Source organism: Protobothrops mucrosquamatus, unplaced genomic scaffold (assembly GCF_001527695.2).
Source record: "Protobothrops mucrosquamatus isolate PMUCROS unplaced genomic scaffold, P.Mucros_1.0 scaffold1025, whole genome shotgun sequence".
NCBI lineage: Eukaryota > Metazoa > Chordata > Lepidosauria > Squamata > Viperidae > Protobothrops > Protobothrops mucrosquamatus.
The window spans coordinates 58,174-84,128 of record NW_015387260.1 but is presented as its reverse complement, the minus strand read 5'-3'; the positions used below and the strand labels follow the sequence as shown (position 1 = coordinate 84,128).

Sequence of the window (25,955 nt, the reverse complement as noted above, 5' to 3'; positions counted from 1 at the left end):
TTGGAAGAATTCTTGTAAGAAATACTGCCAGCTATTAGTCAGCTCTCAACAATATTGAATTAGATGGACAACTTCTTTCTGTAAGAGGAAAAACATTTCTACTTCTAGGGTGGAATAAGGCCACATATGGCTCCTGAGGCCCCTTTTGGGGGGGCTTGTAGAGCCATCCTAACAAGCTGCCACATTTCAGCTGCTTGCTGAAAACTGGAAGTGCAATTTCTTGCCATTTGAAGTTGAAAAAGGTTGTGCCACTCTTAGACTTGCCACATTTTAAAAGAAAAAAAGGTCCCACAAAATCTGGAAAAGTTTCTGGATGTCTGATATGGACCTGCCAGATGGACTTCATCATATTGCTTTGCCTATTGCAGCCTCACTCCCAAGTTATTCAGTTTCTAATTTTCAAAAGTTTTCATGCCCCGGTCTAAGTAGTGTTATAGCTAGGGATAGACAGATCTTAACAGCTGCATATAGGACCCAAACAAAACTGACAGGTAACATTTCAAATGTAGGTGGTAAAGACATGGAGCAGGGAAAAAGATGTGGAGCAGGGAAAAAGTTGAGTCTGGACTGGCCAAGCTCTAAGATATTATGAGACAATATTTGGCCTAGTTGAAATGCTAACTGTGGACCAGGAAGACCTAAATAAAATTCATGGTTTTCCATGGAAGTCACTGAATGGCATTGATTTATTTCCTGGGGATCCTACCTTCCTTGTGTGTGTATTTTTAAGCATCATTCTATTGATCTTAGAGTGTATAATAATAACAAATATTCTAATTTCACTAGGTTAATATAAAATGAAATGCTGAAATGGGAGCAATCTTGATGGCAAACGAAAGCAAATTATACAAGTGGCAAGGTTTTGAGAAGTAATTTATCCCCAAACAGGTTTTATAACTAAATGTACTTAGAAAATGTGCAATTTATATCTGTTTTTGTAACATTACAGAACTTGATATTTATAGTACTGATTAGAATAATCCCTCAAAAATATATTGTGTCAGTAGTTTCATGATTATTGGAGGCTGACTGAACTGGGATAGTAGAATCAAAATCTATTAATCTATATCTAATTGAGAATCTTCATGGATCAATGAGTATTGAATTTATTTTGGTTATATACAAGCTTGATATTACCACCAAGTACATTAGGTTGAAATCCTTGAGATATCTTAGATAGCCATAGCCCCCACTGTGAGTGATCAGAGCTTCTCAGGATTGTAGCCTAAAGTAGGGATCTCCAACCCCCGGTCTGTGGACTGGTACTAGTCCAAGGCATGCCAGAAACTGGGCCATGCAAACAAACAAAGCCCCATCCATGGGAAGCAGGCAGCACGCAATACTACATGCTTTCTGATCCGCGGAAAAACCTCTCTCTATGGAACCGGTCCCAAAAGGTTGGGGACTGCTGGCCTAAAGCAGGGGTCTTCAAACTTGGCCCTTTTATGACTTGTGGACTTCAACTCCCAAAAGCTGGCTGAGGAATTCTGGGAGTTGAAGTCCACAAGTCATAAAAGGGCCAAGTTTGGGACCCCTGGCCTAAAGCATCTGAGTGGTCTAGCTTGCCTATTTCTATAAGGTTAAGGAATATTGGAGTTGGCCGTAATAAAGCCACGTTTTACAACAACCTGGCTAGAATCTCCGGATTCTGGAATGTGTTGTGCCATTTCTTCGGATGTTTAAACACACTCATTTCCCATAGGTAGATCGTTACAGCTATAATGGATGATTTAAACCTGCACTACAGATTTTTAAACTGGAGGAGGAGGATCCGGGAGATTCGAGAGGTGCGAGCCATTCGTTACCAAGAGAGGTTCAAGCATATCCTTGTTGATGGAGACACATTAAGGTAGTTTGTGATGTTTGAATGTTGAAAGAAACTTGAATGAGGGATGTCTATCAAATATTTAAATGACGAGCAGAGAGTGCTCAGCATAGGGAGAGTACATATTCTACTACTCAAGCACATTTAGAATGTCTCCTTTTTCTGAAAAAAGGTTTAATGTTTACAGTTTTTTGAAGTGACTGTGGAAGAACAAATCCATTGAATAAATATGAGCAATTAAAGACAAAGAATGTTTTATAGTTACATTCAAAAAATTATTTTAACCGCTTGAATAGCATTTCTTATAACAATGATTTCAGAATATTTTAGTCTCCTGACCAAAATGTGGATTTGATTTTGAAGATGTATATCATTTCATATTTCTTTAATACGTTGGCTAACCTCCAAAGCATCTTTAACTCTAGTGACCCTAATAAGAGCTAGTTTGGTGTAGTGATTAAGGCCTCGGGCTAGAAATGGGGTGACCATGAGTTCTAGTCCTGCCTTAGGCACAAAGCCAGCTGGATGACCTTGGGCCCAATCATTCTTGTGACTTCCTAAAATGCTGCAAAGACAACTGCAGAGACTAGTCCAAGCAGCTGATCCCCTTCCCTAATATGACCATAATAAACTAACATAAAGGCTGATAAAATAATGCCTACAAGCGTTCTTTTATCCTAATAAAAGAAGATAAGTGTTTCAAATTATAATAAGTATTCCATGGTTTAATTTTGCATTTCTTTGCTGGGTTTTTGCATATGAGTATATACACTCATATTATGTATGTATGTATGTGTTTGAGCAATGTGAATTCTGTAGTTTTAAATCGGAGGTAGCAACCGTTAGCAGCCCTCTTTGCTAGTTAGTTTTTGTGAGATCTTGTTTACAGTCATCTTACAACAGCAACATTAATTGGGGAGGGATGTGTGTTATCCCATCTTTTGCAAGGATGATGGAATGCTTAATTGTGCTCCGTTTCTTGCCATTCTTTGGATAATTAAATTCTACTGGGAATCTTAGTGCTTATATTGGCATATGAGTATGACACAAGATATATTTATTTTATTTTTCACATTTCTGAACTGCTCATCTCCCTCAAAGAGAGATTTTTGAATCCCATTACACTTTTGATTCCAAACTGTTATCTAAAAAGCTGCAAATCTTTTTTTTTTTTAAAAAAAAGAATTGGCGAACTCTGGTTCCCATTATCTGTCCGAAATGACTTCGGGAGAGATTAATTCCTCTTGTTGCTATTAAGCACAGAAACCTCGGAAACCAAATATTGAGGATCACTAAGTATCCCTAGGCTAGAATGTTATTTGTTTTCTCTTGAAGGTGCTTCTGGCCAGTTAAATATAAATATTTTTTAGGGGTGGACAGAATGTTGAGCCCTGAAGATTAGTTATCTATAGCCTAGATCAGGGGTCTTCAAACTTGGCCCTTTTATGACTTGTGGACTTCAACTTCCAGAATTCCTCAGCCAGGCATGCTGGCTGAGGAATTCTGGGAGTTGAAGTCCACAAGTCATAAAAGGGCCAAGTTTGAAGACCCCTTGGCCTAGACTTTGTATCTTCCTTGGCATCAGATATCTATTCTTGTCTTTTGTCCTTTTGTAATGTCATACATTTTGGTTTAAGTATTGGAGAACCTTTGTATCTTTTCTGCAGTTACCATGGGAACTCTGGAGAAGTTGGTTGTTACGTTGCTCCTCGTCCGCTGACCAAAGACAACAATTATTTTGAGGTAACCAGTTTGGCTCACCATCTTGGAAGTCTCTTTCAACATTACTCTTAGCGAAGACCCTCTCCGACATACTGTCCTTCCTTCTCTTTTTATTACTTGAGAGAGAAAACTTAGAACTATTTGATACTGGTTATACAGAGGCAGAGTTTTGCTAAACAGAATAATTTTAAAAGATCTTCCAACAAGAGGAGATATTTATAGAATAGGTTGCCTTTGATTGTGGGTAATTTTTTTTGTTCATTTTTTTTAATGAGATAGAAGAGAAACATTACTAAATATAAAGGAGCAAATCTTTGAACTATATTTAGTTCATTCAGCTAAATTAAATTTAACAGAATATAATTGAAAGGGTTTCCCCCCCCCCCCCGGTTCTGTCAACATTTGGGGATACATCCTGTGATCTGTCACTCAATAGCCCTTGGCCCAAAATGGTTGTGCAGCCTTGGACCAGATGAGCTGCAAAGCTCAAACATTTTATGAATCTTCTCTTGGACAGTGAATTTTTATGTAGACTGCTAATGTTTCAGGAAACTTTTCTCCAGCTTTTCCCTAGCTATAAATCAGTATTGAAGGTAGGCTTTTGCAACCTGAGACTTTCCAGATGTGTCAGGAATACGCTCCTGGAATTCCCAACTTAGTGGGACAATTGGGAATGCTTTGAGATATAACTCTAGTATAGTTGGAAATCATCAGGAAAAAGGTTTCCTAGAAGAATCGGAAAGATAATTTTGCTGAGCAAGAAAGTTGGAAGGAAATAACTTCCTTGTTCAATAATTTCCTTGTATAATAAGCCACTGTGCATGAATACTGAACTTCTAACTTCTAACAAAGCAGTTGGCTGCCATCATGAAAACGGGAACACTATATTGTGTTGTGAATCCATCTCTAGTATTTAGAAGCCTGCTTTGTAGATCCTCATGAGCAAAGAGGTGCAGGGGAGATGGTTCTAAATAATGTGGAAAACAGCTAATCAAAATATATTCTCTTAGCCTTTATACAAACATTCCACACCTTGATGCCTTCCGTCTGGCTTCTTGTTAGTTGTAACCAGCATGCCACTTAACAGGGCTTTACAGAGGTCCTAAATTATCTCTCGAGTTTTAAAAAATGCATTAAATTACTTTTCAATTAATTTATATGCTTGCCATCTGGAATCCTTTCTAGAAACCCTCTGCAAAATCAGAATTATATAGGTATGCACAAGGTTTCTAGTAAGGATTAGGAACAAAGGGTACTTTAATGGGGAGGTTGAGTGATGTAGCTTAAAGCAGCTACAGAGTTCATGTCAGGAAAGGTTGTCCTGGGAACTTTTTGGCTTACAGTTCATTCTTTTAAATACTACTTTCCTGCCTCGGTGGGACAAATGAGATGGATGTCTTACATTATATTATTTATCCTTGGATTTTGTTCAGGCAATTAGTAAAATGAGATATATTCAGTCCTTGGCTTCATGTTTTGTAAAGACATAGTCATCATCCTTGGAAAAAATTGCCCGGGTGAAAGGTTTTGATGCATCCATTCTTTCAACTTGTTCTAGGTATCAATTGTGGACAGTGGTGTGCGTGGGACCATTGCAGTAGGGCTGGTGCCTCAGTATTACAGTTTGGACCATCAGCCTGGATGGCTACCGCATTCAGTTGCCTATCATGCTGATGATGGCAAGTAAGTTAACAAGCTTGGCAGACCAGACATAACACTCCTCCTGTGTATGTTGCTTTGTCTAGACAGGTGTAAGGAATATGTCAGGCTGTACCTCAGTTAAAGAAACCACAGTCAATTAAATATTGGCTTACAACTTTGATGACCACTGGCTGGACTGCCTAAATGTGGATGAGAACTGTGAGTCTCTACAAGATCCATGGTTTTAAAGTGCATACATGACACCTGTCTGCATTTAGCAGAGAATAGAGATTTTATATGTATGTGTGTGTATATATATATATATGTGTGTTTGTGTGTGTGTATGTTTTATCTTGTGAATGTGTAAGAAACTGGAATAGAAGATAGTATTTCAACTTGTGAAAAACAAGATGAAATAGATTTGTGGCTGTCAAACTAGGGGCACCTTCTCTAGGATTACAAAGCAGATCTAATTATACTATTGTTAATTGAGCATCATATCACATTAGCATATTGTTGATTAGTTGTTTAAAGTTCTCTGTGAGATTTACAGAGATTTTACCTGAGATTTGCCTTATCCAGACTTTACAATGGTCGAGCCAAGGGACGTCAGTTTGGGACAAAATGCAATTCTGGGGACCGGATAGGCTGTGGGATTGAGCCAGTGTCCTTTGAAGTCCAGACAGCACAGATATTCTTCACCAAAAATGGAAAAAGGGTAAGTTCTGACTCAGCTTGCCATCTTTCTGAGGTCAGTAAAATGAGGACCCAGAGTGTTGGGAGGTAATATGCTGATTCTGTAAACTGCTCAGAGAGGGCTGTAAAAGCACTCTGAAGTGGTATACAAGACTAAGTGCTATTGCTATTGCGCTGAAGGTACCTACTGCAGCAATGTTGCTAAACCAAAGGATATGTGGGTTGGGTTTGGTGTTTTGATGGGACAGCTGCCTGGGAATCTCATGTACCTTGTCTTATACTCCAAGTGAAATAGTTGGGAGGGTAAGTGAACATAGAACATAAATGAGAGATGAGCATGTTCCCACCTCCACCCCAATAAACTGAGTGACTTCCCCAAAGTAATCCACTTAAAATCATGACTAGGATTTTATTTGATCCAGGGTCTCCTGCATGTCATTCTTGAAACCATTCTACCAAAGTTAAATAGAATGTGAATGTGACAGAACTATGGATTATACAAATTAGGGCCGACAAATAATGAGTTAGTTTGCATTTTTTTTAAATAGTTTCACACTCAAAAGGACTGTATACTTAGGTATAAGAAACTTGCCATACCAGGAAAAAAAATCTGCATCTTTCTTTTTTAATTGGATGAAAGAATTCAAATTATGTTTCTCCCCCTCCACTTGCAGTCCAGAATGGTACAACCCAAGATCTCTGCCAGCTAATTCTGCTACTTCATTCTGTACAGTCTGTAGAATGGCTTTTTGGTATGATTACCTAGATAGATTAAACTGATCTAATCTATGTAACTGTTGCCTCCTCTTAACAGGTGGGCTCAACAATAATGCCACTCTCACCAGAAGGTCTCTTCCCAGCCGTAGGGATGCATTCACTGGGTGAAGAAGTCCGGCTCCATCTCCATGCAGAGCTGGGCAGTGAAGAGGAAGATGACAGCATTATGATGGTGGATAGCTATGAGGATGAATGGGGACGACTGCATGACGTGAAAGTCTGCGGCACAGTGAGTGAGCATCTTTGGGGAAGGAAGCAGAATGCCAGAACCTGGGGTGGGAGCTTTTCTGTGGCCCTTGAGTAAAAAAAATCCACTGGAGTATATTGTTTTGTGTTTGTGAGCATGAGAGTGCTCATCCTTCAACATGTTATCATACACATGATCTTTGATCTCTAGAAAAGGAAAATGGGTTATTTTTTGTTAGCATTTTTACATTCAATGGTCCAGAATGTATTCTTGGTGATGGGGGGTTTTGCTCCTGAGGAAACAACAAAGACAGAACTATCAGAAGGAAGGTGTTGTGTGCTGAAGCTTACTTAAAATTAACTTTTGAGGTATATTCTGTGATTTGGCATCAACAGTTTCTCTGCTTAAGGCCTGCTTTGTGTGTACAGTACTAAGTATCTTGGAGGCAGTGGAAGATGCTGCAGAGTTAAGGGGAAAAACTCTGTTCTCTTCACTACAGAGGGAAGAGTCTGATGGCAAGTAAGAAAAAAGGATGCATTTTTATTTTTTATTTTTGCCTTCAGAGTATGCCACCCCCATATTCTTGCAAGTCAGAGCTGGCAACTCTTCCCAAACTTAAGTCTATTCCTTTATTTGTTCGTTCATTCATTTGTTCCATTTCTATAGCTGCTCATCTCAGCCAAGTGATTCTGGGAGGCTTGCGATTCTATACAGCAGGGGTCTTCAAACTTGGCCCTTTTATGACTTGTGGACTTCAACTCCCAGAATTCCCCAGCCAGCTTGCCTGGCTGAGGAATTCTGGGAGTTGAAGTCCACAAGTCATAAAAGGGCCAGGTTTGAAGGCCCCTGCTATACAGTGTAGTAGAGAAAGGCATAAGGTGGGGAAATGGCACAGCCAGTCCCATTTTGGGCCGAGTTCCCTGTCAGAAGATGAAACCACAAAGGCTGAGTCCCAATCACTTTGTCTCCTTCTCTTCCACTTGCATTCATTCTCCCCCCCCCCCCTTCCCCTCCTCACCTTAGCTGATCTGAGCAGCATGTCAGGTTTCTGTTCAGAGTGACTGGGACTTTGAATAGAAGAAACACCTCTTAAGGGTGAAGAGATTGAAGCATGTAGTTGTAGGCCTCCCTCATTAGTCATAAGAGCTAAGGATGAAATCTCCATACAAATCTTGGGGGGGGGGGAGAGGGAGGGGATTTTTATGCTCCAGGGAAAGGCATAAATAACTTCAGGGAGTTGGCCATCTAGGCAACAGCATGACTTTTGTGGGCTCTTGTCATGCCTAGACCAGCAGAAGGATCAATCAGGACCTCTCATGCATGGTTTCCGGAGTATTGTGGAACACACACAGTGAAACAACCAGAGCACGTTCCTGGTTTTCTGTGTGCAGCTCCATGGGGCCTGTGGTTCTCATTGTGTATTACATTCTCTGCAGCTCAACACTGTTGATGGAGCAGCTACCTTATGATAAGAGAAAGAAGTGGGTTGGCTGCCAATACATTGGCTGCCATCCAAGATGACAATTTAGGCTCATACTCTGAAGTGCAGCATTGGCAAGCCAAAGAAAGGGTAGCTGTCTGCATTGTGAGAGCGGGATGCGTAGGTGCTAACGGAAGATAAGTTCTCCTGGCAAATCCGAGCCCTGTTTTCAGACGGGGATCTTGGCTTGCCCTGACAGCTTGCTGAAGTCCAAAAGGGAACTGTTTGTGCCTGGGCCTGCTGTTCTCTTCCCTGTTGCAGAGTTGCATCCAGAAGCAGAGAGTGGGTTAGCAGCCGGGAGGTCACCCGGCATTTCTCCTGGGGCTCTGACTACGTCCACGGGCTGCCAGCTGCTTCTTTCTGTCCTGGTGCTCTGAGATTTTTTCTCACTCCCATTTAAAAACATTTTGTCCTGTCTCTTGTGGTCTCGAATTGATGCTTGGCAGCTTGTGTAAAAATTCTGAAATCCCAGTGGGGAGCTGAGAAAAGTGGGCTTTTCCCTTCTTTGGAGACTGTGGGATAGACACGATGACATAATCCTACGCCGGTCAGATCCAGCTAGTGACTTGGTGTTGCTTTGGGCACATGTTGCAAAGGCTCTCTGGGTGTTCCTCTTCATTTGTGGCTCACCGGGAGCCTTGCTCTTTACGGACCGACATTTATTCCTTTAGTCTTTTGGTGTATCTTGCTGCCGAATTCCTCCTAGTCCGAAACCCGGGAGCCTTTATGGAATGGGAATGTCCCTTATGGAGGCACCATAATAGAGCTGCACATGCATTTGCTAAAAGTGATTTATTTCCACTGCTTTACAGAGTGCTGTGGGTTTTACAAGTCTTGAGAAAGGGAAGGAAATTGCAAATGACTTGGGTCCTGAGCACTGGAAAAAATGACTAAGAGTTCCTATCCGGCATCATCAGAGATTCCAGTTGGCATTACCCAGAGATTGCAAGGACATGCTTGTAGCTATAAAACATAAAAATGTACGTGAGGCAGTGGGAGTGAGAGAGAAAAAGATGTGTTAATCCTCACGTCCAACAATATGCACTTTGTCTTTTTACCTTCTAATGGACTTATAATTAGTGGTTGGGGAGGGTTGGAGTTAACAGCATGGAGTTAAAGAAGTAAGGATGCCCTCTCATTTTTAAATGTTGCTAGATACAGATCGTCCTCACAATTGAGCCCAAAATTTCTGTTGCGAAATGAAGCATTTGTTAAGTGAATTTTGTCCCATTTTATGACCTTTCCTGCCACAGTTGTTAAGGGAATCGCTGCAGTTGTTAAGTTAGCAACACATTGTTAAGTGAATCTGGCTCTTCCCCATTGACTTTGCTTGTCAGAAGGTCACAAAAGTTGATCACATGGCTCTGGGACACAAACATCCGAATTTTGATCACGTGACCGCAACGGGGATGCCGCAACGGCCATAAGTGTGAAAAACGGGCATAGGTCGCTTTTTCCCTGTGCCATTGTAACTTTGAATGGTCACTAAATGAACTGTTGTAAGTCGAGGACTACTTGGACTGTTGTGGCATTGCCATCGTTCCTATCTACTGAGTTCTTTGAAGCTCTTATAGGTGTGTTTTTTGATGCAGAAACTAGGATTCTTGGTTTATTGGAAAAACTGGTGTCTGTCTTCTGTGATGGTCATAAACCTGGCATCAAACACTAAAATGTATGCAGCATGGCTGTCAACATAGACCTCTATCCCTCTTAAGCAGTCTCTTTGTTTAAGAAAGCAGCCAGTGATGGAAACTTGCTGATTTTACAGGTAAAAGTTCTTGTCTTACAAAGTCATAGCTCAAAGAAAAGAATTTGGACTTGAGGGGGATAGACGGCAGGGCCGAAGAAACATTAAACATCAGAATATTGTTTTTATATTAACCTTTCTACAAGAGCCATAAGAGCTTTTTTTTAGAAGCTAGCCTCCCTATAGCTAGCAGTTTGATATGTATCAGCAAATCTTTTAATCATCTGCATTAAAAATAGAAAAATCCCTTCAGTCTTTATTGTGGCATTGTCAGGTTTGTATCATTGAGAAGAGCAAAGAGGCAACGTGAGCTGGATGAAATACATTTTTTAAATTATGTCTTTGATAGAAGAGAACATTTGTGGGGTCTTGGGGTTGTCTGAGCTCGGTTGTTTTCTTGCAAATGTTTCATCACCGAACTAGGTAACATCATCAGTGCTAAAACGGAGTAGAATTTTCTCTATTTTATAAACTAATGGTTTGCCCTATCAGTGTTGATGGGAGTGGTCTTAATTCCTTGATTAGGCTATTATTTACTTTCAGCTCGTTTGTCTGAGTTTGTAGTTCCTTGATTGGCATATTGTTTACTTCTTGTTAGTTGATATCTTCGCCCAAATTGTATTAAAAATAGATATATTCATATTTAAATCTATGTTGTCATGCAATCATAGTTCGGTCATTAGATATTTCAAAATGGCATAAAAATTAAAAGTTATGAAATGAAATTCATTAGGAAATTGTCAGGTGAAATTGAGCCGAATAATGGGAGACACACAAAAAGTTTCTTCATCTGTGATTTAAAATTTTAAGATAATGAGTGAAATTTAATGCAGACTCTATGAATTAAGCAATGCGGGAAAAAAAACCCCTACCTTTATCATAGATGTGAATTGTATCTGCCTATGAAAGAAAATGAAATTATGAAGAAAAATGAATATATGAGCTGTCTTAGTTTATGTGTAAAATTGCAAACTGGAATATCTTCCATAATTTTGCATTCAAAACTTTGTCCGGTATTTCCTCTTAGTTACAAATGGGGCCTTCTGTGGATAGCAACACAAGGCACAAGTTGAAGATCATTTGCTATCTTGTGTAAACTTTAGGAGGCAATCCCTTTGAATATTTATACATTTGCAGAATTGTGTGCTTTTTTTTTTGAGGGTTTGGCTTAAATGTTTTCATTTGTTTTCAGAGTGAGGGGCAAAGAATTGATGCTCATACTTTCCTGAGTTTACTCAGGTGATGCCTAGAAGGCTCTGTCTGCTTATCATTTTGTTTTTTTAAAGAACAGTATTTCTTTAAAATATATAATATATATATATATATATTTGAAAGGTAGTATAAAACTGTACTGCTTTTTTATATCCACCCACTCACCCGCCCAAATTAGTGGTTTCATATAATCTGAGCAGTTTGGCCCCATATGTAAAGAATGGGTGAAGGGATTGGCCTCTACAAAATAAGTAATAAAATTATAATCCTTGCAAATGCTTATAATCCACTCCTCCTAAGTTTCCACTGAACAGCTTAAGGTATTTAACAGCAATAAATACCATAAATGAGCTGTTAAAATATATTTTACAATTTTTTTAAATGCTATATACCCTAGCACTAAAAGCTGCAGAAAAAACGGTTGCAGTAAATGTCAAACTATTTAAAGCGTTCAGATTCAGGCGTTACGTGTTTAAAGTATGGAGAACGACACTGTAATCGGTATAATGTAATACATACGAATAACTCTGCAATATTATAAGCAGACTCCAACATCATCTGGAATCTGATATCTGTTTAATAGCCAATCTCTAGTTTATAGAAAGTTGTGCAGTTCTTCACTAAGTTAAACAAAGCGGTCCCATATAATAAAGTGTTGCAATGCAGAATGCTTGAATCTGGGCTGGCAGCCAGCCATGCTTCTTTTTTCTGGATACATCATTGTCCTTCCTGGTTTGCTGTATTTTCCATCCAGCCCTGACATCAGCATTCTATAACTATGTAACATACTGAAGTCTCACTAGGTTTTTTGGGGGAGGTGGGTGGAGGAGTATTGTACTTTTGTAAAAATTTCTTCTGAAATGGTTGGTCTCTCTCTATTATGAATAAGTGTTGTTGATATGGTCAAATAAAGATGTCCGTGAGAAAAATGAGTTCACTTTTAGCTTATAAATTGGACTTTTGCAACCTGCAGCTTCCAACTCTGTTGGGTTTCAATTCTCATAAACTCAACCGTCACGGCTATAGGTTGAGCTACCTGAAGAATTAAGGGAGATAGTGCAACACACTTGAAGGCCAACAGATGTGATGGCATTCCAAGATGGAATTGGTGTCCTACGTGGAATCCTATCTTTCTACAGAGGGTATCTAAGAGGCACGAGAAATTGTGGGTCTCATTTTGCAAAAATGGTGAAGCGGTTTGAAATCCTCACCCATTTTTCAGTGCTGTGGAAACTGATTCAGACCTTGCTAGAATGGGAAGCTTGTCCACGAATGTGTTAGGATAGAATTCAAGACAGATTTGCATCCACGGATACTTTTAGCACTTCCCAATTCTCAGCATGACGCATCCAATTGGGAAAAGTATTAGGCCAGTGGTTCTCAACCTTTTTAATGCCGCGACCAAAACCGGTCGTAAGTCGAGGACTAAACCGGTCGTAAGTCGAGGACTAAACCGGTCGTAAGTCAAGGACTACCCAACCGGTCGTAAGTCAAGGACTTTCCCTGCCCGGGAGCGCCGCGCATGCGTGGTTCCGCCCCCTGTGCCGGCCGAGGCGTAGCTGGCAAGCGGCAGAGACGGAGCAGGCCGACCACCAGCTGGCCCAGCCCAAGGGAGGTAAGGCACCCGCTGGAAAAGGGGGAAAAAATGGCGGACAAAAAAAATGGCGGACAGCCTTGCTTGGCAACCCCCGTGAAATGGTCGATCGACCCCAAATGGGGTCCCGACCCACAGGTTGAGAACCACTGTATTAGGCAGTGCTGGAGTGGGTCTCGGTAATTTTCCTCCCTTTTGCAACCTGTACATGAGAAAATATTTAAAGGAAGAAAAAGGAGAAAGGACCATGTGTACTTCTCATATGTTTGTCCTCAACTGCTTTGCCTAAGGCAGTTTCTCTAACTGCTATGTTTTGCTTACGTGAGAGTGCTTTGTAAATATTTTGGTGTGCTAAGGCTTTTAATTGCATTGGACTGTAATTTTACCTTCTCCTTTTATGTCTCAATGGACTACCAGGTTTTATCTGTGAGTAGAGTGCTAAAGGTTGTGCACATTTTTTTTTAAAAAAAATAATACATAATCTTAAATGTCACTGCAATCTCCCTGGAATTTAGGGAAAGCAGAAGAAGAAGAAGAATTTTAAAACACGTGTTGTCGATGGGCCTGATTGAAAGAAATCAGCCTTCAACAGGAACGTGGTAATTATAGCTTGTCCAGAGCGCTAGAGAAGTGACATTTTCAAAGGTAATCAACATTGGAGAGCCCGAAAGNCCAATCAGAGCACAGCCAGGCTCCTTAACCAATCAGAACACACCTCCACCCAATCAGAACACAGCCAAGCTCCCACCCAATCAGCTCCAACCCCACTGGCAGTTAAAAGGAAGAAACAGCTGCGATCACACACCACTCTTAGAAGCACGAAGCTGAAGACACCAGCCTGAAGATGACGAATGTGACTTCGACGAAACGTCGCCAAGGTACTTTTAATTCTACGCGGGAGAAAACCCGAATAACTAAAGACCTACATACAAACACCCGCGAAAACCTCAGAAAACATATATATATATATATATATATATATGAAAGGTAGTATAAAACTGTACTGCTTTTTTATATCCACCCACTCACCCGCCCAAATTAGTGGTTTCATATAATCTGAGCAGTTTGGCCCCATATGTAAAGAATGGGTGAAGGGATTGGCCTCTACAAAATAAGTAATAAAATTATAATCCTTGCAAATGCTTATAATCCACTCCTCCTAAGTTTCCACTGAACAGCTTAAGGTATTTAACAGCAATAAATACCATAAATGAGCTATTAAAATATCTTTTACAATTTTTTTTAAATGCTATATACCCTAGCACTAAAAGCTGCAGAAAAAACGGTTGCAGTAAATGTCAAACTATTTAAAGCGTTCAGATTCAGGCGTTACGTGTTTAAAGTATGGAGAAAGACACTGTAATCGGTATAATGTAATACATACGAATAACTCTGCAATATTATAAGCAGACTCTAACATCATCTGGAATCTGATATCTGTTTAATAGCCAATCTCTAGTTTATAGAAAGTTGTTCAGTTCTTCACTAAGTTAAACAAAGCGGTCCCATATAATAAAGTGTTGCAATGCAGAATGCTTGAATCTGGGCTGGCAGCCAGCCATGCTTCTTTTTTCTGGATACATCATTGTCCTTCCTGGTTTGCTGTATTTTCCATCCAGCCCTGACATCAGCATTCTATAACTATGTAACATACTGAAGTCTCACTAGGTTTTTTGGGGGAGGTGGGTGGAGGAGTATTGTACTTTTGTAAAAATTTCTTCTGAAATGGTTGATCTCTCTCTATTATGAATAAGTGTTGTTGATATGGTCAAATAAAGATGTCCGTGAGAAGAATGAGTTCACTTTTAGCTTATAAATTGGACTTTTGCAACCTGCAGCTTCCAACTCTGTTGGGTTTCAATTCTCATAAACTCAACCGTCACGGCTATAGGTTGAGCTACCTGAAGAATTAAGGGAGATAGTGCAACACATTTTGAAAGCCAACAGATGTGATGGCATTCCAAGATGGAATTGGTGTCCTACGTGGAATCCTATCTTTCTACAGAGGGTATCTAAGAGGCACGAGAAATTGTGGGTCTCATTTTGCAAAAATGGTGAAGCGGTTTGAAATCCTCACCCATTTTTCAGTGCTGTGGAAACTGATTCAGACCTTGCTAGAATGGGAAGCTTGTCCACGAATGTGTTAGGATAGAATTCAAGACAGATTTGCATCCACGGATACTTTTAGCACTTCCCAATTCTCAGCATGACGCATCCAATTGGGAAAAGTATTAGGCCAGTGGTTCTCAACCTTTTTAATGCCGCGACCAAAACCGTTCGTAAGTTGAGGACTAAACCGGTCGTAAGTCGAGGACTAAACCAGTCATAAGTCAAGGACTACCCAACCGGTCGTAAGTCGAGGACTTTCCCTGCCCGGGAGCGCCGCACATGCGTGGTTCCGCCCCCTGTGCCGGCCGAGGCGTAGCTGGCAAGCGGCAGAGACGGAGCAGGCCGACCACTAGCTGGCCCAGCCCAAGGGAGGTAAGGCACCCGCTGGAAAAGGGGAAAAAAATGGCGGACAAAAAAATTGGCGGACAAAAAAAAATGGCGGACAGCCTTGCTTGGCGACCCCCGTGAAATGGTCGATCGACCCCAAATGGGGTCCCGACCCACAGGTTGAGAACCACTGTATTAGGCAGTGCTGGAGTGGGTCTCGGTAATTTTCCTCCCTTTTGCAACCTGTACATGAGAAAATGCAGAAAATATTTAAAGGAAGAAAAAGGAGAAAGGACCATGTGTACTTCTCATATGTTTGTCCTCAACTGCTTTGCCTAAGGCAGTTTCTCTAACTGCTATGTTTTGCTTACGTGAGAGTGCTTTGTAAATATTTTGGTGTGCTAAGGCTTTTAATTGCATTGGACTGTAATTTTACCTTCTCCTTTTATGTCTCAATGGACTACCAGGGTTTATCTGTGAGTAGAGTGCTAAAGGTTGTGCACATTTTTTTTTTAAAAAAAATTATGTATTAGAATTTACAGTGACGTTAGAGGGACCTTAAATCCCTTTCGTCTTCTTCTTCTTCTTAAAATTTTGTGCACAACAGCTACCCGGACTAACTTTCTTTAGTCGGAAGTTGTCCTTGCACCATTAATATCGAACAGGTCTCGCGATCTCTTCACTGTAAAAGTTTCCATTAGTTGTAACCTCTCGGGCTTTCTTTGGAGATTTTTTTCTCTAGTCTTTCTGTCGTGTTCATGTGCGATCTGCCTGTTTTTCACCAGCAAAAGGACATAGCAGCATCCTGGTCTGGATCACTTCACACTACATTTGGGCTATGTGTTTTGGACTGAGTTACCTGTAAGAACTTCTTAACAACTTCAACGCAAGCTCATTGTGGTTCTATTCTGTATGTTCCTCGCTCTGCTCTTTTTTTTTTTTTTTTTTAATTTGAAGACAGTTTATTTACACATTTCTTTGTTCGTCAAATGTGTGTCTCACATTCCCAGCAAAGCTGACTTGCGGGCACACCTCGTGCAAGAGAACATTTTGGTACGTGAATCTTCAGATTGTGTTTGTAAAAGGTTCTGCTGTCTTTCTGCCAACATCTTGCTCTCTTTGTGAGAGGACAATAAGCAGTCCGGTCAAGCGGTGACCGTACCTAGATGAGCCTTCCAGTGAAGTTAATGAGGTGGTTTATTTGCACTTGGTACGAGGACTTATTTCTTTGGCATCGGAAAGTAGAATGGAGGAAGGAGGAAGAGGCAGAGCCGATATTACGGTCAAAATGTTATGGCACCAAAAAGATCTCTCTCAGTGAGTCATTCCCCTTCCCAGCTGTCTTGCGTGCAAGTGTTTTGACACTTGGAAACTCCCAGCACAAAGGGGTAGATTCAGATGGTGAGTCATTGTGTCTCTTCTATGGGAGTACTCTGGGTCAACGTTGACCCAGGCATGTGCTCTGACTCTGAAATCTAGGCTTCCAGTAGCTTCTTGGGCTGTAACCCGAGAAGGAGCCATCTTCACACCGGGGTGAAAGCACTGCAGCTCTTTTGCCTACAAACCAGGCTGTCATCTGGTGTTTTGCAGTAGACAACATCTGTAAAACTGGGCTTGAAGAATTGCCAAGGAGACATTCCGGCCTTTTTCTGGGGAGCCTGTTGTTCCGCAAGATTTGAAAGAGTGATTGGAGTTCAAGCTTTGAGCCAAAATAGGCTTGTGGGGAGCTCTTCCCCTCAACCAAGACTCTTTGAGTCAGTTTGCCTGTTACCAGTTCTGTCCTGTGCTGTCTGGTTGTTACTGCACTTCATAAACGCTCTGCTTTAATAATGCTCTCTGGTGATTCTAGTTTATGCTTTTTGCCCACCCCCACCCCCCCACACACACTCCATTGTCCTAGAGGGAGAGATTGTACAGATAATGGTAAAGGCTGCATCGCATTAAATCCAGAAAACCACAATAATTGTAAACAAAAGGACACTCAAGCACCCCAGTGAACCAATACGATAGAAAGAAAAAGAAAAGAGCTCATAAAAAAATGGAAAAGGGCTTTCATCAAGTGCCTAAAAGATACCAAACTTGGCACTGGGAGAATCTGTCCTAAGGAGACAGTTCTAAAACTGATGGGCCAGCCACTTCCTTATAGTATTATCTATACCAGGGGTGTCAAACTCAATTTCATTGAGGGCCTCATCAGCATTGCGGTTGCCCTCAGGGGGCCGGGTGGGTGTGGCCAGGGTGGGCACGGCCTACTGGGTGGGCGTGGATGTAGTGGGTGTGGCCTACAGGGTGGGTGTGGCCAGCTCTACATCGTTCGCGTCAAGGGTGCCTGGGCAGGAGTGGGATAGATCTGAGGGTCTCTGGTAGAAGGGGATGGGACCGGGGCAAGTGCCGAGGCATGGTCCACTGGAGGAGCCTCACTGTTCCTCTCAGGCCATGCCGGGGGGGGGGCTTATGGAGCTAAGACTGAATGCGTTTCAGCATAGGGGGCCACCACAAAATTGTACATTGGCTCCCAAGTGGCCTGGGCCAGGGCCAAGGCAGCGGGGGCCGTTCCCTCACTGTTTCCAGGATGGCTTCGCGGGCCACATGAAACCACTTCGCGGGCTGCATCCGGCTCGCGGGCCTTGTGTTTGACATGTCTGATCTATACTATCACTAAGAGCAATAAGATTTTGGAGGAATTTCTGAACGTGAGATAAATTCACATAAGAAGTATAGTAGTTATGAGTTGCCTGGATCCTATATTTACAGAATTTTAACAGTGACTTTCGGACTGAATGATAGCGTGATCATTCTGAGTCTGGCAAGTATTGCGTGTCATATTGGGTGATCGTTTATCAGCTTTATACCTATGAATCGATCAATTTACAGGTTCATCATATTGCAACTGTCCAAGAGAGAAAATACATGTATGAAGCAACACAGGCTCTGTATCACATCCAGCTTTTTGTATCGGACTAATACTGGGCACTGGATGTCCACATCTGTGTTTATGCTTTCTAGATGCTTTCTAGAAGCTAGGGAGATTGCCAGCTCCGGCCGTGAAAAGATGCAGTTTGTTCTTTCAGAACACTGTTATACAATTGGTTACATTGGAAGAAAGACTGCAGTGAATTTAAAGCCTGGCATTTGATGTAACACATGAATGTGTTCTTTAAAATGTTTTTGGAAAATATTTCTTATCTGTTAAGGAACCACCTGGGAATCGGTACCGAAATGTGAGGTAAAATGGAAAAATCATCAAGGGATATGCATATACATACAATGTGGTACCTAATACCTCCGTCTTAGGCTGAAAGCACTGAAGTGGTTAGCCAGTAGGCTGCTGTGTAGAGTCTGCCTGCCCATCGCTCTCCAGGACAATACAGGTAGCCTCTAGAGAAACTACATAATAGCACATAGTGTTCCATTTTCTTTTCTTCCAGCGGGAGATAGAAGAGCTGGCTTAATGAAAGTCAAAACCCAACATCCTGTGTTCAAAAAGACCAAGTTCTGCCAAGTTTGAAGGTCAAATTTCCTTTGAGTCCTGGTAACTTCCTGGACATATCCATGTAGTTTTCTTGGCAAATAATACAGAAGTGGCTTGTCCCAGGACCTTTGATGGTCCCTCTTTCAAGTGCTAACCAATTCCAGCCTTGCTTGGTTTTTTGAGATCAGCTAATGGTGGCTAGGTGGTGCCCTCTGTAGCTGGCCTCTCTACCTGTTGACTTTCTTCGGACTTGTGGTGTCATTGAAAACTTTGTCTAATTTCAAGACTTTAACAAACTTCCTACTAGCCTGAAAGCAGATAGGCAGGCTATGATCCCCTAGACTACATCTGGGCCCTCAAATATTCTTAGATCTTGGCCCTGACGTTGAGTGGCAAATATTTGATTACAGGGGTGTTTTGTTTTCATTTTGGCAATTCACTTTTATTTTATTTCATTTTTATTTAAAAAAGAACAGATTCTGCCCTCTGAAAATGTCCCATTTACCTGCTAATATTATTGGACAAGGCCCTCTTATGCCAATGAAGACTGAATTACTGAACCCATGCAGCCCTCAGATCATACAAAATGGGCTATATAAATTTGATAAATAAATGATTGCCAACTCCATTTTAATGACAGCAGCAAGAAACTAAACTCCTCCTCTTCCTCCTCCTCCTCTGAAACATTTTATACCAGTTGAAAGCCCAATTTTTATTATTTGTGAAGTAATGGTCATGCAAAACTACCTTCCTTCTAATTGAGAGAATAAGTCCTTTCCCCCCCAGCTAACTCAAGTACAGTAAGATCCATAATAATAAAATATGGTGCTAAATAGATTGACATTTAATTTGAGGCTTCTGTAGCTCATACTGAATGAGATATAGGACAATTGTGGGATTATTTTCTGGTTGAAGATGTATACCTACCTATATAAAAGAAACTGATCAAAAGAGCCAGCTCTCCTTGCAGAGAGATTTGGATGTGGAGGGGAAGTCCTGAAAAGCATCCTCCCATGTTTCCGTCTGTAATCCCATAATCCTGAATTCATGTCACTCCCTTGGAGACTTGTTCATTTGAAACAACAGCAAACAGCACATTTCCAAAACCCTAGCAACGGCTCTACAGCAACTCTGATTCTTCTTTGGCTGATCAGTGGACCTTGAGCTACATTTGCTCATTTGTTAGGTAGTAGTGTAGATTATTTGTTATAAAAATGTATATTTTATGTATTGGTAGGTATGCTATGCTACGGCATGTGCTATGCATTTCTAGATAACTTTATAAGTGAGTTTGCAGGGATGGTTTCAAATATAGCTCAACTAGCTCACAATTATCCAACTTGCCTTCCTCCTATTTCCCTCGCAACAACAACCCTGTGAAGTAGATTGGCCGAGAGGGAGTGACTGGTCCTAAGTCACCCAGTTGCCTTCCACGGGTAAGGCAGGATTAGAATTCATGGTCCCCCACTTTTTAGCCAGGTATCTTAATCGTTAGATCACAGTGGCTCTGAAATGAAAAGCATTTCAGGTTTTTCCTTCGGCAAACACTACTTACTTTATAAATGCATTGCTGGTTTGTGCTTCGTGCTTGATTTACCCTGATCCTTAGCACTAATGTGGAGATTCAGAGTATCAGGGCCAGGCTGATGGAAAGTTGGTTTAAGATCCGTGCAACTCAGAGCTTTGCATATTTCTTTACCAAAACCAGTTCAACAACACATCAATTGAACAAATTATCTCTTGGCTTAGAATTGGGTCTGCTGTCTCGTTCAGACTACCTTGGACTTGGACTCGGGGTATATTAAGGACAGATTTAACTTGGCCACCCTGCTTGGCTTAAATCCGGAATATGCTACCAGGTTTAAGTTCCTTCAACTGCTGTTGGCCGAGGATTGGTCTCATATGACCAGCACAAAATGCGGGGCCTGCATCTGCTTATCTTAGAGGTTCACTTGTTTGTCTTGGACTCGTCCTTGCTTGGCCATCGTGTTCTTGTCTTTGTCTGCTGGAAACTTCCCCTTATAAACTAGAGTTGAAAGTAAAGTTCCCTCAAGAAGCTCTTTGGATGGAATTTTCTTTTCCATAGTTGTGGGTCTGCTTGCAACTTAATATGAAGTGGCGGAGGTGCAGGCTTGGGCTAAGGGGTTAGAGGAGAGGCAGGCTTGCAAGACCCAATTTTTGTGTCTAGCATTGCAATTAACCAAGATAAAAGCTTGAATAAAACGACCACGTTCATTAGGAATGTATATTTCACTTACCAGATTTCACAGAGAAGCCGGCAATGCTTTTCTTAGTTCAGAGAGATAGAATCTGTTTATTTGCAGTGCCTGCCTTGGCCCTTTTCAGAGGGGAAAGAAAACTAGATTAAGATTTACAGCAAGGTAATTCTTATCCCCAGTTCCGAAACGAAACGTCCGTTCTGTGTATCTTCATTGTTGCTCATGCTAGCTTGTGTATGTTATATGACCCCACAGGACAAGGCAAGTGCTCCACTCTGCCTCCTTCCCCGATTTCAAAATTTCTCCCTCTTTTTAATTTCTTCCTCTTGTTTCAACTCTTTTTGTGCAATTATAGCACATCCCTTTCCAATGCATATTTGAATACTGGTGAATTCTTTTCCTATTTTTTCTTTTTGTCTCCTTAAAGTAATTTTACTCACGTGTGCTAAATTCCCATCCAGTATACTTCAAGATCTTGCAAAGGCCATGTCCATTGTGACTTTTGTGTTGAGAAAGGATGGACAGACACGGGATCTCTGCCTGGTGTGTATCCATGAAGGAGAGTAGGGAACGACCACGGGAGAGTGTGCAGTGGTGGGTGTGCGATAGGTAGATAAGCTTGGCAATTTGTTCCTGAAGAGAAGTGCCTCTCGCCACCAACCAACCCTCCACAGAAACTCTCCCAAGGTGGGATTTTGTTGCACCACAAGGTCACATAACCTGAAATTTAATATCCTAAAAGAAGTTTGGGGTGGGTTAATGGAAGAATTCCAGAATCAAATCTGAAAGGAAAAAGTGCCTTTTGGGCTTTGAGCACAACATTAAAAACATGTCCTGTTTAGTCTGATCTAGAGCTAATTCATATAAGGGCCGGAGTGATTTAGGGAAACCCTCCCTTCTTGCCATTGTTTGAAGCAGCCCCTTAGGCAGGAGGTGGAGATCTTTGGTCTTTCTGAATGTTTGGGGCCAGATCTTCTAACAACCTCAGCTAGCTGGACCTCTGGAGAGGGAGGTTGAAAGATACAATTCAGCAACATCTAGAGCAGTGATGGCGAACCTTTTAGAGACCGAGTGCCCAAACTGCAACCCCAAACCCACTTATGCATCGTTGAATGCCAGGTGGGTGTGGCCCATTGGGTGGGTGTGGCCCATTGGGTGGGCGTGGCTGCGGTGGTAACAGCAGACTGGGTGGGACTAAAAAGTTCAATCAATCAATTCCAACTTTGCAAGATCTTTTTTTTTCCCTGCGAGAAGTTGAAATTGACTGATTGATTGAACCTTTTTTTTTTTGTACACGTCGGCGGAGGCCTAAACCGAAAAGGTTTTATAAAACCCAGCTGAAGGCCTAGGACTGAGGCAAGGGCTCTGAGTGCCGCCTCTGGCACCCGTGCCATAGGTTTGCCACCACTGATCTAGAGTACTGTTTCTAAACCTTGGCAACTTTCATCTGCATGGACTTCAACTCCCAGAATTCCCTAGTCAGCATGGGTATTCTGGGAACTGAAGTCCATACATTTTAAAGTTGCCAAAGTTGAGAAGGGCTGATCTTGAGCAGGGGTCCCCAGCCCCTGGACCCTGGTCCAGCCGCTGTCCATGGCCTGTTAGGAACTGGGCCCCACAGCTGGAGGTGAGCAGCGAGCAAGCGAACCCTGCTGTAAACTGCGTCTGCGTGGGATCTAGGTTGCACGCTCCTCTTCTCCCTCACCCCGATCTGTGGAAAAATTGTCTTCCAGCAAACCGGTCCCCCCCGGTGCCGAAAAGGTTGGGGACCGCTAATCTAGAGGCTATGTATTCTGCACATTTTATAGGATGTAGAGAAGCAGAATTGCTAGACGTTTTCCTCTTCCTTCATTCCGTCCTCCATCTAGCAGCGCACATTTCAACCATGTGAACTCCATGACTGCTCTCTCCTTCCTCCCTCCTCCACCAGGCTGATGGAAAAATAAAATGCATAACTTGAATTCTTCTCTCGGACAATTTTAATATTTTGTTTATTAAAGGGCAGCTCTTCAAAGGTTGAGTGTGGGTTTTCGGCACACGTCCGGAGTGGGAGGTGGGCTTGGATTTTGCCCCACATCTCTTGGACGGGATTGTCTGTTTCTGCAAATCTGGGTCTCTTGGAATTTTGCATGTCTGGATTATAATAGCCTGGAGCCCTCGCCTTTCCCAGAATCACCCTGCTGTAGGAATTGGAAGGTGAGCAATTTTTTTTCCCCCTTCTGATCCGTCACCAAACTTCAAATTAGACTTCTGGTATGACCAGCAGACAAAACACACACTTCAGATGACCCAGATGAGGTGGCAGAATTTGCCTGCTCTTGCAGGAACTAAGCAGGCTCAAGTGTCAGGATGCATACTGAGCATGAAATCTAGAATTGTGATCCAGACTGGCTACATTCCTGAAGAACACACTGAGAAACCATTTCTGTGTGGTTGTTGAGACTCGGTCCTGTACAGACCCTACAAGTCAAGCCTAAGCTAATTGTAATGTGATTCAGTGGGAAAAAACCTCCCCCAAGGTTCACACCAGGATTCCAAATTCTAGCCACATAGTAGTATAATATCCCAACCATTTTGCATTATCACTGAGCGCCCCCCCCATGACACTTTCCTTCTCTATGCAATGTTCATTCTAGCCTCAGTTTTCATTTATTTTGTTGTGCTGTTGGCATGGGTACAACAGTTGTCTTTGGGCTGCTTCTCCCCTATCCAGGTTTTATGCTGGTTTGCTTTGTGCAGATGAACCCTGCCAGAATTTGCTGGGGTTAGCATGATTTTTTTTTCCCCTACAGACCCTTGTACTGTTAAAATAAGAGTTATGTGGCAAAAGAAAATGTCTGTTGTTTTTCAGAGGGAAGGAAACACAGAGAAACCTGTTTTTCCCCCTAAACATCAACTTATTGTGCATGGTAGTTCTGCTTAGTGGACCATTTTTCAAGTCACTGATCTTTATGCTGTTTGTGGAAAGGGAAGGGGAAATGTTAACAAAACTCAATCCGGATACTTTATTAGCACATTTTCTTTCCTGAAAAAAAAAACACTTAAGCATTGGACACATTGTCAATACAATCCTGATTCTAGTAATCGGGAGCAATGCATAAAGGGTGATGCAGTTGAGCTTCTTCAACTGTTAGCAGCTCCATGACATGATGTAGGCTTTGAAATGCTATCTTCAAAACAATAGGGACTAGAAAATAAGACTCTTGGAATACTTAATCCTCCCTCCGGTTTAAGAAACTGTATATGCTTGGCACACTGACAAGATAGAGCAAGTGTGTTTTCCTGGGATCGGACTTTGTAGCACAAATAAGAAATTGGGGCTGGGAAGGCTGGCTCATATATTCCGCCTTGCCTGGCTTTTGATGTCTGAATAGAAGGCTTGTCATTGAAAGGGGATTAAGGTGCTTTTTGAAAGAAGAAAAAACTTTTACAAGTTTATCTCTATTACAACAATGCTGTTAGCCTGCCGTGGGGCTGACCATAAAAGTTTAGCAAGTTCACCCTAACCTTATTCTTTTCTACCTAGCCAAAGGAGCATTGCAACCTCACTCTAATTCTATCCATGCAGCTGCATATTTTTAGCCCACCAATAAAATCACAGGGGAGATTTCAGTCGCATTTGGGGGAATCGAGTCTGTGTTTTGTTTTTCTTTCATCCCCAGAGTGACTCTAAGCTAGAGGTCCCCAAACTCGGTCTGGGACCAGCAACGGGGCGCGCGCAAACAAGTGGAGCCCCACCCGTGGGATGCAGTCAGCACACGAAACCACGCCCCCTCCGGTCCGCGGACAAACCTCTCCCCGCAGAACCAGTCCCTGGTGCCTAAAAGTTTGGCGCCTCTGCTCTAAGCAGTTCTGTGGCCATTCAACTGAGACAGGGAGCAAAACTACAGGTAGCCCTCGATTTACAACAGTTCGTTTAGTGAACATTCAAAGTTACAACAGCATTGAAAAACAGGATCTACGACCGTTTTTCAGAGTTGCAATCTTTGTGGCATTCCCCCTTAATCACGTGATCAAAATTCAGGTGCTTGGCAACCGGTTCATATTGATGACTTTTGCTGTGTCCCGGGGGTCATGTGATCCCCTTTTACGACCTTCTGACAAGCAAAGTCAATGGGGGAAGTCAGATTCACTTAACAACCGGGTTATTAACTTATCAACTGCTGCCATTCACTTAACAACTCTGGCAAGAAAAGTCGTTAAATGGGGCAAAACTCACTTAACGAATGTCTCACTTTAACAACAGAAGTTTTGGGCTCAGTTGTGCTCGTACGTTGGGGACTACCTGTATTAGGCAAAACATGAAAAATGACCCTAAGGACAACACCTTATTTCTCCCATTAAAGAAAGGGGAGGGGGGGAAAGAGAAAGATAAAGAAGTCCCTGCAGATTATACTCCGCTAGTCTTTGCTGACTCTAGGAAGGGAAAGGGTGAAGAAAATGGGGTGTCTTTCTAGTCAAGGCTTTTATCTAAATACGTTAGAATGCACCCTTCCAAGTTGAAATTGTGAAACTCCAGGCAGGCAACAGACACTGGGGGAAGGCACACATGTGTCTCGGCATACCATCTGTGCCGCAGCCTTCCCTAACGTGGAACATTTGGGGCGTATGTTGAGAATTCTGGGACATGTGGGTTCAACATTCATGGGAGGCACAGCTGGAAAAATCCCGGGGAGAACGAGACTCGAGAGTGAATTTCACATTAGATACTTTGCTAATGCTGGTGCCAGTGACTGTGCTGTCGAAACATGAAACTTAACCATGGCTCCCTCATCAAGGCAGTGTGGTATAGTTAAGAAAGTGGCATAGCTATGACTAGCTATTACCGGTCATTAAGTATTGTCACTGTCTGGAAGAGGTGAAGAAATGACTCTTCTGAAGAATCGATAATTGTTCAAACTTTGAAGGGGAAACAAACAAACAAACAAACATGCCAGCATGTTATTC

At 41.9% G+C, this 25,955-nt stretch overlaps 1 protein-coding gene across 1 annotated transcript in view; it reads left to right on the top strand.

Moving 5' to 3' along the window:
• Positions 1 to 1,718: 1,718 nt before the first annotated feature.
• SPRYD3 (SPRY domain containing 3) overlaps positions 1,719 to 25,955 on the top strand; it is a 44,900-nt gene continuing 20,663 nt past the window's right edge. Inside the window, exons 1-5 of the mRNA XM_015819948.1 lie at positions 1,719 to 1,849; positions 3,493 to 3,568; positions 5,106 to 5,230; positions 5,771 to 5,906; positions 6,699 to 6,890. Of these exons, the coding sequence (XP_015675434.1) occupies positions 1,722 to 1,849; positions 3,493 to 3,568; positions 5,106 to 5,230; positions 5,771 to 5,906; positions 6,699 to 6,890 (657 nt within the window). The 5' untranslated portion in view covers positions 1,719 to 1,721. The remainder of the gene's footprint in view (positions 1,850 to 3,492; positions 3,569 to 5,105; positions 5,231 to 5,770; positions 5,907 to 6,698; positions 6,891 to 25,955) is intronic.